General features: G+C 40.5%; 1 protein-coding gene across 5 annotated transcripts in view; it reads left to right on the top strand.

Moving 5' to 3' along the window:
- The window catches only part of crtc3 (CREB regulated transcription coactivator 3), a 51900-nt gene that overhangs the window by 2157 nt on the left and 39627 nt on the right, over window positions 1-10116 (top strand). For 2 of the 5 annotated variants that reach the window (XM_035999665.1, XM_035999666.1), the window contains exons 2-3: window positions 6630-6737; window positions 9763-9885. In XM_035999665.1, the coding sequence (XP_035855558.1) occupies window positions 6630-6737; window positions 9763-9885 (231 nt within the window). Of the gene's footprint in view, window positions 1-6629; window positions 6738-9762; window positions 9889-10116 lie in introns of all 5 variants that reach the window. The other 3 variants (XM_031323525.2, XM_035999663.1, XM_031323526.2) reach the window with 2 other exon arrangements.

Genomic DNA, 10116 nt, shown 5'->3' with positions numbered 1-10116 from the left:
ACTGTCGATATTGATTCATCTGGTTATATTTTTTTAATTATGTAGTTGTAGTTCTACTTTATAGTATAATCTTGATATGTTGAGAAAATGATGCACGTTATTTTTCTTTTACTCCACAAGTCATTAAAAGCATTAAATCGAGAAGACAGAAAAATAAGCATCCCTTGGATAATCGATTATTCTTTTCAGCCATTCTTCTAGCCAAAATGTTTTAAAAATACTAAACATTCTCTGGCAAGTGTTTGCTGCGTCTCTTTGTCATATATCATTAATAAATACATTTTCTCTCTTGGGTTTTTAACTGTTGGTCAGACTAAACAAGACATTGCACTGGGAACTTGTGATGGATAAGCAAAAAAAAAATCATCAGTCGCAGTTCTGGAGGATTAATGTTCATCTGATGGCTCAGCACCAGATAGAAAAGATAAATTATTAGTAGACAAAATAATATGGTCTCTGGTTTTAAAAGAAGATGGTGAGTTTATGAGGATAGATGAATGTTAAAGCCCATGTTGCAGGTTAACCACCACTGTTGATTAATGGGTACATAAAGCACTCAACATATGTATATCATTGTTAAAACTGTCACCAAATAGTGTCAAAGGCCAGTTTTTAGCGTTTTAGTCGTTTAGTGGGTTTTTCAACGCAATTCGGTGATGACGTCACGTTGGGGAGACGTGTATCAGCCTAGTACTAGAACTATGGTGACTGACTGGGATGAGGAAGAGGTGTTTTTACTGTCAGTGAATAGCACCGAGTGAAAGTCAATGTTTTCTTTATATCTAGTGACAGTGATCATGTCGTTAGTTCAGATAAGTACTGGTAATCTAGCTAGATCTAGAAATGGAAGGCATCATGCTAGCTATGGGCTAACTTGCCAGTTAGTCCCGCCTGTGAAATCCCCCGACGTTGTAAACACATTTTCGATTAGATATCTCACGTTTTGATGGACCCTACTAGCTCCAGTAACAACAAATTTGCCTAGTGTTCATTTATTACTTGGATGGGGATGCTGTTCGGCTTTTCACAAGTTTAGACAGCTAGCTAAAGCTACGCCGACATTTTGCTAACGTTAGCGCAACAGCGTTAGCCTAGACGGCTAGGTAAATATTACGACTGCCTTCGTTGTTTCCTCTATCTGCGTCCACGTTGTCAACATAAGACATGTGGCGTTAGTGCTCCTTTTGTACCATAATTGTATTGAATGAAATGTTAAGCTTCGCTCCTACGAGATGGGTGGGTTTTTGTTAGCTACGTTACACACAAAGTTAACTGGCTATAGTTAGCCTGTGCTAGCGGAATTAGCTAATGTTGCGTAGCCAGCCAGCAGCTTCGGCAGTAGTTCCGGCGAGCTAACCACGACAGCTAACACATCCACAAGCGTCTCTATTTCAAACATCGCTGCAGATTGACTGCTTTTAGCAGGAGAGGTTGATTGTGGGCGACAATACTGTCGTGGTTAGCTCACCGAAACTACTGCCGATTGCCGAAGTTGCTGGCTGGTTATGCAACGTTAGCTAATTCCGCTAGCATACAGGCTAACTATAGCCAGTTAGCTTTGTATGTAGCTAACAAAAACCCACCCATCTCGTAGGAGCGAAGCTTAACATTTCATTCAATAAAATGATGGTACAAAAGGAGCACTACCGCAACATGTCTTATGTTGACAACGTGGACGCAGATATAGGAAACAACGAAGGCAGTCGTAATATTTACCTAGCTAGCAGTCTAGGCTGACGCTGTTGCGCTAACGTTAGCAAACGTCGGCGTAGCTAGCTGTCTAAACTTGTGAAAAGCCAAACAGTATCCCCGTTCAAGCTGTGTTTCACTTTCCCTCCAATATTATTATACACATAATAAAGACACATGGACTCGGTCGAGACCAAAAGCCATATTTTGCAACACCAGTGGCACAGACCGAGACCATAAACAGTGAACAGAGACAGGGCTTTCGTCTGTCGTCTCCCCAACGTGACGTAGTGCAATGCATTGTGGGGGAAAAGAGAATCATTGCAAACCGCTGTAAAATAGTACTACTTTTTCGTATTTTATTCCGTTTTGTGATATCCATTATATTTGATGTTGTTGGGTAACAGTTTAAATGTTTATTACCAACAAGCAAATTGCACAAATTCATTAGAAAATAAACCCTGCAACATGGGCTTTAAAGCCAACGTGTAGTTTGTTAAGTTGAAATTATACTGTCGGCCAGAGCGCAGCAAGGTCCGTTGTCACAGGAAATGTGACGGGCTTTGACGCCAATTTGACATAGTGGCCTGACGGTGGAATTGCAACTTTGGTGTCCGTTATGTGATGCCCTCTGGCCCAAAAATGACTTTTCCTCATAGACTTACATGGCGAAAGAGACGTCTGTAAATCAGTGGTACATTTTTCCGAGCGTCACAACCCCCACGAAATGACTCGTTTCACTGTCAGAATCCGATAAAATTTGGAAAGTCTAGAAGAGCCGCACCATTAAATCATTTAATTTCATTCCCATTCAAGTTAGCCGTGGTGTTAAACCAGAACAAGCGGGCTGGGCCAGCAGATGTCTCTGGTGCGCCTGCTCTAAGGGCCACACAGTGCGGATTGGGAAGCAGTGCCCATCATTTTAGACACGGCAGTTAAATGTTTTTGGCTTCATGCCCCACTGAGCAACTCTCATAGGAATTAAGGGGGCTCCGCCTTGAACGCTGTATCAAGTTCTTATTTCCCTTCCATGGGACGGCCGCATGCCACCCATTATTTTTTTTAATTAATTTTTTTGGCATTTTTAGGCCTTTTATTGACAGGACAGCTGAAGAAATGAAAGCGGAGAGAGGGGGGGAATGACATGCAGCAAAGGGCCGCAGGTCGGAGTCAAACCCAGGCCCGCTGCTTCGAGGAGTAAACCTCTATATATGGGCGCCCGCTCTACCAACTGAGCTATCCGGGTGCCCATTTTTTATTTTTTTGTGACCGCGCACGGACGGCAGTCACTCTGCTACAAGTGGTAGCGTAGTGATCTACTGCGTATGTGTGGAATGTGTCCTCCAAGCTGATAATTCATTACCACCCCAACTCGGAAACATTGATTCATTCCCCCATTTCAAATTGCAACTCAAAACACATCTGTTTAAAACTGCCTATTCCACTTGATGTCAATTGCTCTGCCTCTTTCTGTTGTTTCTATTTTGTTCTTTATTTTTATTTTTATTTATATTTTTTTGCTGCTTTTAAATGTCTCATGTATCCCTGTACGGTGTCCTTGAGTGCAGAGAAAGGCGCCTTTAAATAAAATGTATTATTATTATATATTATATTATAAGCAGAACTACTGTGTGTTCGCAGCTGTACGCGTCCGTTTTGGACTATAGTCGGGCCTTTAGTGTTGTTAATAACTGATCCTAGGTCAGACTTGCAATTACTATGCCAGAGCAACCGAGTTTGGTGATTTAATTCTTGAAAGTATTCTGCCACCACTCATTCAAGACGCTTCTTCACTTGCCTTTTAACCAAGTGCCTCTAGATATCCTGGATGATTCTGAACCTTTACAGGCACATATATGTGGATCTCAATCTGCAATTGTAGCAGCTCCCTGAATTGCACGTTCAGAATGAACAGATTCAAAATCCTTTTTCGAAGTAGCTTTTGAAATTGTATTTCTCCATCTCATGACAATTTCAAACATACACTACACATTCTAAATATAAAAACAGTAACCCCTGGAAGGACATAAAAGCCCTTTTTTACATTATCCTCATACCACTGGCTTTATAATATGCTCTTTCTATGAAAGGGAGAGTCATGAATGGCCAGCCAAAAAGGATGTGGTTTTGAGGCGACGGTGAATGAAGTTTGCCATAAGATATGAACTGTTAGTGACCCCTGTGAGACAGAAAAATCCAGTCAGCGAGGCTGTGGCACGCCAGGGTACAGTACACACTGCCAGCAAACAGCTGGAATTAGAAGTAGCTGCTTTAACATTTACTACAGTGACCAAAGGACTGAGTGTAAAGCCCCTGCAGGGCTCTGAATAAATGTACATGTAGTACCCGAGCGCACAAACAGACTCCAGCCTTCTCTCAGCTCTGCTGCATGGAGATGGCATCCCTGTGACCCATAAATGTTTTTGCTGTTATGTAATAGCTAACACCAGTAGAATAAGGGATTAAATGGGGATTTGTTTTTTTAAATATGTTTTATATTTTTTCATTTGTCCCAGATGGAAAATTGAATGTTGCTGGTGGGGCATCAAAATTAATCACAATAATGTCTAAGTTATGTTTGTTTGTATGTCCCTCACTCTGTTTAGGGCAGCAGTGACAGTTGTAATCAGGTTTGTATTGGCCACAGTTAACACATTTTGGCTCCCTGCTACATTTTGTATTTGAAGGTGTGAAATGTGCCTCCTTATCAGTTGTCAAGTATTTTCTCAGAATTAGAGACGCTCACTGTTTCTTGGAAGTTTTAAGTAAGACATTTGTACTAGTATCTCATCATGGTGTAATTGCAGAGACAAGGGAAAATGCCCACAGCATGACTATCAGGGTTGCTTTTGCTTCCTTCAGGGCCAGAAACGATTGTTTGTCTGTTTCTGTCTACTGGCGGTTAAGTGGCCCATGTATGCTGATGAATTGAAATGACGAAAAGACAAAAAGGAGTTTCTAGCAAACAAGAAAAATGCACTCACCGCTATATAAATGAACAGTCTGCAGTTAACACTTCACTGTAGTTACTACACATAAACTGACAAATGTTGCACCAAAGGATAAGGTTTTTACTCTCAGTTTCGAAGCCCATCCCTAAAATCTTGTCATATTCACAATCTCTTTGAGAGAGCTCTGTCCATTCGCTGGAAATCCATTGATAAAATCAATTAGGTCAGTCTTTGAGATTCAAATGTTTCCCTTTCGGAAGTCTAAGGAAGAAATGCCCCTCTGATTTGCCTTTTCCTGATAACAGCTGATGATTGGCTCTGTTTACCTTACTTTGGTAGAACAAGCCGCCTTCTGTTTTCGTTGTGACGTCTCCTGGTAGAGTGTAGCCAAGCTGCCCATTTCCTAGAATGTGTCCCTTTAACTTGTGTCCCTTAAATTGCAAATGTTGCTGCATTTTTATCAATTATTATTTCTTACAGCAAAGCATTTGATTCATTGGATTGTTTGGTATACAGGCTTAAATGTACACGAATAGTAGGGCTGTAACAGTTTATGTATTCACAACCAAACACAGAATATTAGCCCAAATTCTTTTTCCTGCTGCTTTTAAGCAGCCTTTAGACACAAAATCATGACAGGATAAAACAATTACAGAAGCATTTGGCATTTACACTGGCATAAAGCCAAGCTGGAACTAATTGGAAGACTCCTCCTAATGCACAAGTTTTATTTTTTATTATTTTTTGTATTTTGGTATTTTCAATTTCACAGCAGAGGAAATGCTTTTTAGTTTTATAGCCTATTGTGACCTATTGTCTATTGGGAAAGTGTTTGTTTAGTGTTTGAAATATTCCTTATTTTTATAATTAGGTTAATAAAAATAAAAAAAATAAAAAACTTACAGTTGCACTTTATTTTGGCTCTTTGTAGTTTGGCTTATTTAAAGCTAATGTACTTGCACTTACTTCTTGTTGTCTGGAGTTTGTACCTTCAGGGTTGAAAGCACTTTATTGGAAGTCACTTTGGATAAAAGCGTCCACTACATGACATATAATATAATGTAATGTAATGTAATGTTAGAATGAAAATAGTTTACCGAAGTTGCCAATGGGCAGAATGTTACCTCAGTCCCCAGCAAGAGGATTTTGTCTGTTTTTGACCCTTGCACCACTGTCTGTTCAAGATAAATGCAAAGAACCATTATCCCAATGCATTTGTTTTTCACCAAACTCGCACCACCAAACCATGACTCCTAAACCAGGGTAGGAACCCAACCGTGACTTCTGTTTACCGTTACTCGGCTGTAGTACTTGTATTGATTGACAGGTCGGCTCTATAGTAGCCGCTTGCCTCACAATATGACTTAACATTTGAATTCTGTACATTCACAGGTTGCTTTGAATGCTTTTGAAGAGGCATACGTTGACAATTGAAAACAGTAGGGCTGCAACTAACGATTATTTTCATAGTCGATTAATCTGTTGATTATTTTCTCGATTAATCGATTAATTGTTTGGTCTATAAAATGTCAGAACATGGTGAAAAATGTGGATCAGTGTTTCCCAAACGCCCAAGATGATATCCTCAAATGTCTTGTTTTGTCCACAACTCAAAGATATTCAGTTTACTGTCACAGAGGAGAGAAGAAGCTAGAAATTATTCACATTTAAGAAGCTGGAATTAGAGAATTTTTACTTTTGTCTTTAAAAAAATTACTCAAACCGACTAATCGATTATCACAATAGTTGGCGATTAATTTAAAAGTTGACAACTAATCGATTAATCGTTGCAGCTCTAGAAAACAGCAGTGAGAAATTAGACACAAAGCTGATATCTGGGTTTGTTTCTCTTATTTGAGAAACATTGCCAATATTGGGAAAGAAAGGCCCTCATCGAAGCTAAATGTTCTTTAGACATGAAGGCTCCATGTTCAGAATTCATAACCGCTTACAGTTGTGTGTTTCTTTTGTCCCCCTTTTGACTGACAGGTGCAGTTTCAGAAGGTCCAGCAGCTTCGTTTGACTCAATCACGGGCGCAGTACTACGGCTCTCTGCCGAACGTCAATCAGATCGGCAACACCAGCACCGAATTCCAAGTGAGAGCTCATCACAGTCAAAATACACAGCACCACTGCACACTAGGAATTCAAACTGCATTAACACCTCTCTTTGACAGTCAAGAGAGACATTCTTCACCCCAGTAGAAACATTTTCAACTCGTCTTAGCGTCAGATCGCACCGTCCCGGCTGAATTTGCGTCTTTCCATCAAAAATCATGCCGTCGTTTAAGTTCTATGTCCCGATTTTTTTTTAACTGATCAGGGATCGACGGTCACCCCGATCACTTTTACTCCTATCATTTACGTCGGCTGAGCACAATTTGCGGCAGAACGTAAGTTGATTTCATATGCAAGTTTTACACAAGTGCTAGCTGCGCTCAGATAAATGTAGAAAGCTGAAGAGCTTTTAGTTACTTTGTTTACTTCGTTATTGTTGTAAACAAAAAACGGTGCGCAGCTCTATTATCTAGGCAAATACAAGTGTATATATAGTAAATTTTAAAAATCGGATCGGGATCGGGGGCCAAAAAAGCTGATCGGGACATCCCTAACAATTACAGTTGTCTTATCTTTGTTACCAGGTCGCGTTTTACATCCATGGTGTCCCATAGAGTTGCAACAAAAGTTGAGCCAGGTTTAGCTGTTGTTTTGCAGGGTGACTGAGCCCTCTGCATCTCAGTAGTATATGTACTAGTGGTGCTGTAAGTGTGAATCTACTCAAAGCAAAAGGATGTATGATGTAAAAAGTAAACATGAATATTTTCTTTAAAACCGTGCTTCCCTTGAGAACTACAAAATCCAAGGTCTTGTTCTCATTCAGGGGCTTTTCAAGGCCTGAGCACAACAGCTCTCAGTTCTAATGGTGTCTAGTTCAGTGGTTCACAAACCTTTTAGACCACAGCACCCTTTTCAAAGTGATGGCACCCTGAGCCACCCAACCCCCAGTAATATGTAATTATTGTTATATCAGACCGTATTATATCATCCCTATTTAGTCAGATTTTACAGATAAATATTAAACCAAAAATAAACAAAGAATACATCTAAATACGCTAATACGTTACATCTATTATTTCTTTTTTTCTTCTGTTTTAATGTGTATCATAACATAATATATGACAAAAGTCATGTTAATGTTGCAGATTATTTTATTTTTTTTTAAATGGGGTGAAAGGTTATTAAAACGCATAAATAAATGAACAATGATATGATAAATCTTGCGGCTCTCTTAACCCGCCCTCAGAGTTGAAAACCACTGGCCTACACTGGAAAAAACAGCAAAATACTGTACTGCACCTTCAGTAGTGCAAACAAGCTTCTCTCGAGAGCGTTAAATAATTCAGCCGCAGACTAGAAAATAGATGGAATAAAAGATCAGTGCAGTCGTTCTCAGTACTCCTTTAAGCAGAACAGCTCTGTATGTGATCCAACTGCTTCCCTGCAGCACCGGGCCTGTATCTGTGTCAGCTCCCCAAGGAGTGGGCTATGCTTGGATACGGATGGTCCAGGTGAAAGTGCCCTTGTTACTTGAAATAATGGCCCTTTGAGGTAGAGCAGTAATTGCAACGCTGTGGTCACGTCCAGAAATCAATCCCCACATGGAGGGAGAAAACTCTCACTTATGGAGTCCATTCACCTTCACTTCTGGGAACAACACTCAAAAAGATTCCACTTGATGATAACCATTTGTGAGCCCAATTACAATTAAATGAATGCAGAGTACCTAATGTAGCCGGCGCCGAGCCTACTAAAACTCACAGAAACAATTTTACTTGAAATCCCAGTCTGCAATTGGTGTGCAGGGTGCACATTAGGGGTGGTACGGTTCATGAAAAAAACATCTGAACCGCTCTGTGCCCACTTTCGACATCTATGTTAAAACACTTACTGGAAACGACGAGGGGGATGAGCGTGACGAACGCAACACATGGCAGCTGATTGGACGAACGCGTCACGTGGTTCTCACTGCTCCCGAATTTCAAAACAGACTCTAATGGTGTCTCGTTCTGAATACGATCTCGTATTTTACGAAAATAGTTCACCGAAAAGTGTTTCTGAAAACATTTTAAGCGAAAAATAGGCCATACAGTTGCTGAATCTGTTTTTTTTGATCAGGTGGAGTGCTGCAGGTCACGTCACATGTAGAAATGTCAGGTGGGAGAGATGAGGAAGGCTGCCCGGAGTTGGAAGATGCGCTAGCGTCATATATAGTTTGGTGTGTGGGAACATTTTGGATTTCATGTTACCTACGATGACAGCGGAAATAAAACAATAGATAGAACTGCTACTGTGTGCATGTATTGTGCAACATGCATTCAATATGCTCATTTTAGCTATATATCATATGCTGAAGTATATTTCTGGAGTGTTAAAGATTAAAAGAAAAAATAACAAGAACCGAAAACCGTGACCCTAAAACCGTGATAAGAACCAAACCGTGGATTTTGTGAACCGTACCACCCCTAGTGCACATGATCAACTATCAAAAGTGGATTATATAGTCCAATTTGTGTGGTCTCTGAAAGTCGGTGCAAACAGGGCGATAATGGATTGGGGCTTTAAACTTGCAAAAAATTCCATTTCAGTGTACACTTTTTTTTTTTTTAACAAAAGGCAAAGGACTAAACAAGTTGGATCGGTACATCCCTAGCTATGATGCACCAATGTGGTATTCAGTGCTGGCATTTTTGAAGAAAGTATTATTCAAGAAAACATCTTTATGTGATCATGACTCATGTACTATAGTTTGTCATTTCTAAACACAATAGACAGCACCTTTGTGCCTGAAGTGTTGATTAGCGGTCCTTTGTGTTTGAAGAGCCAACATGACCAAAAACACATTGTTCATTACATGACCACATAATAGTCGGTGATTGTTTCAATATGATGTTGTAAAACGGTTTATTAAACACTGAGGCTGTAGACTTTAGTTGAGGCGTGAATACAAATGAAATACTGGTTTTGGCTGAGCACAGTACTGCATTCAGATACAACTGAAATGTAACTAAAGTTACATTTGACAAAGTGTGTGAAACTGCGGCGTCTGATGTCTCTTTTTCAGGGTGGCTTACCGTCCGGATTGGACTCGGTGAGAGGGACCCGCCACCATGGGCTGGTGGAGAGGGTCCACCGCAACCGCATCAATTCCCCCCATCGACGACCCATCGACAAGCACGGACGGCAGATATCCTTCCAAGCCTAAGTCATTGACAGTGGGCGATTTCAAAGGGTGATCAGCGGTGTGGCAGTGGGTGTTGTGGCTTCCAGGTGGTTAGTCTTTATCGTTGTTTTCTTTTTCAAATTGCTGTGTGTGTGTGTGTGTGTGTGTGTGTGTGTGTGTGTGTGTGTGTGTGTGTGTGTGTGTGTGTGTGTGTGTGTGTGTGTGTGTGTGTGTGTGTGTGTGTGTGTGTGTGTG

The sequence above is a fragment of the Sander lucioperca genome, chromosome 3 (genome assembly GCF_008315115.2).
Source record: "Sander lucioperca isolate FBNREF2018 chromosome 3, SLUC_FBN_1.2, whole genome shotgun sequence".
NCBI lineage: Eukaryota > Metazoa > Chordata > Actinopteri > Perciformes > Percidae > Sander > Sander lucioperca.
This window is presented reverse-complemented; position numbering and strand designations above follow the sequence as displayed.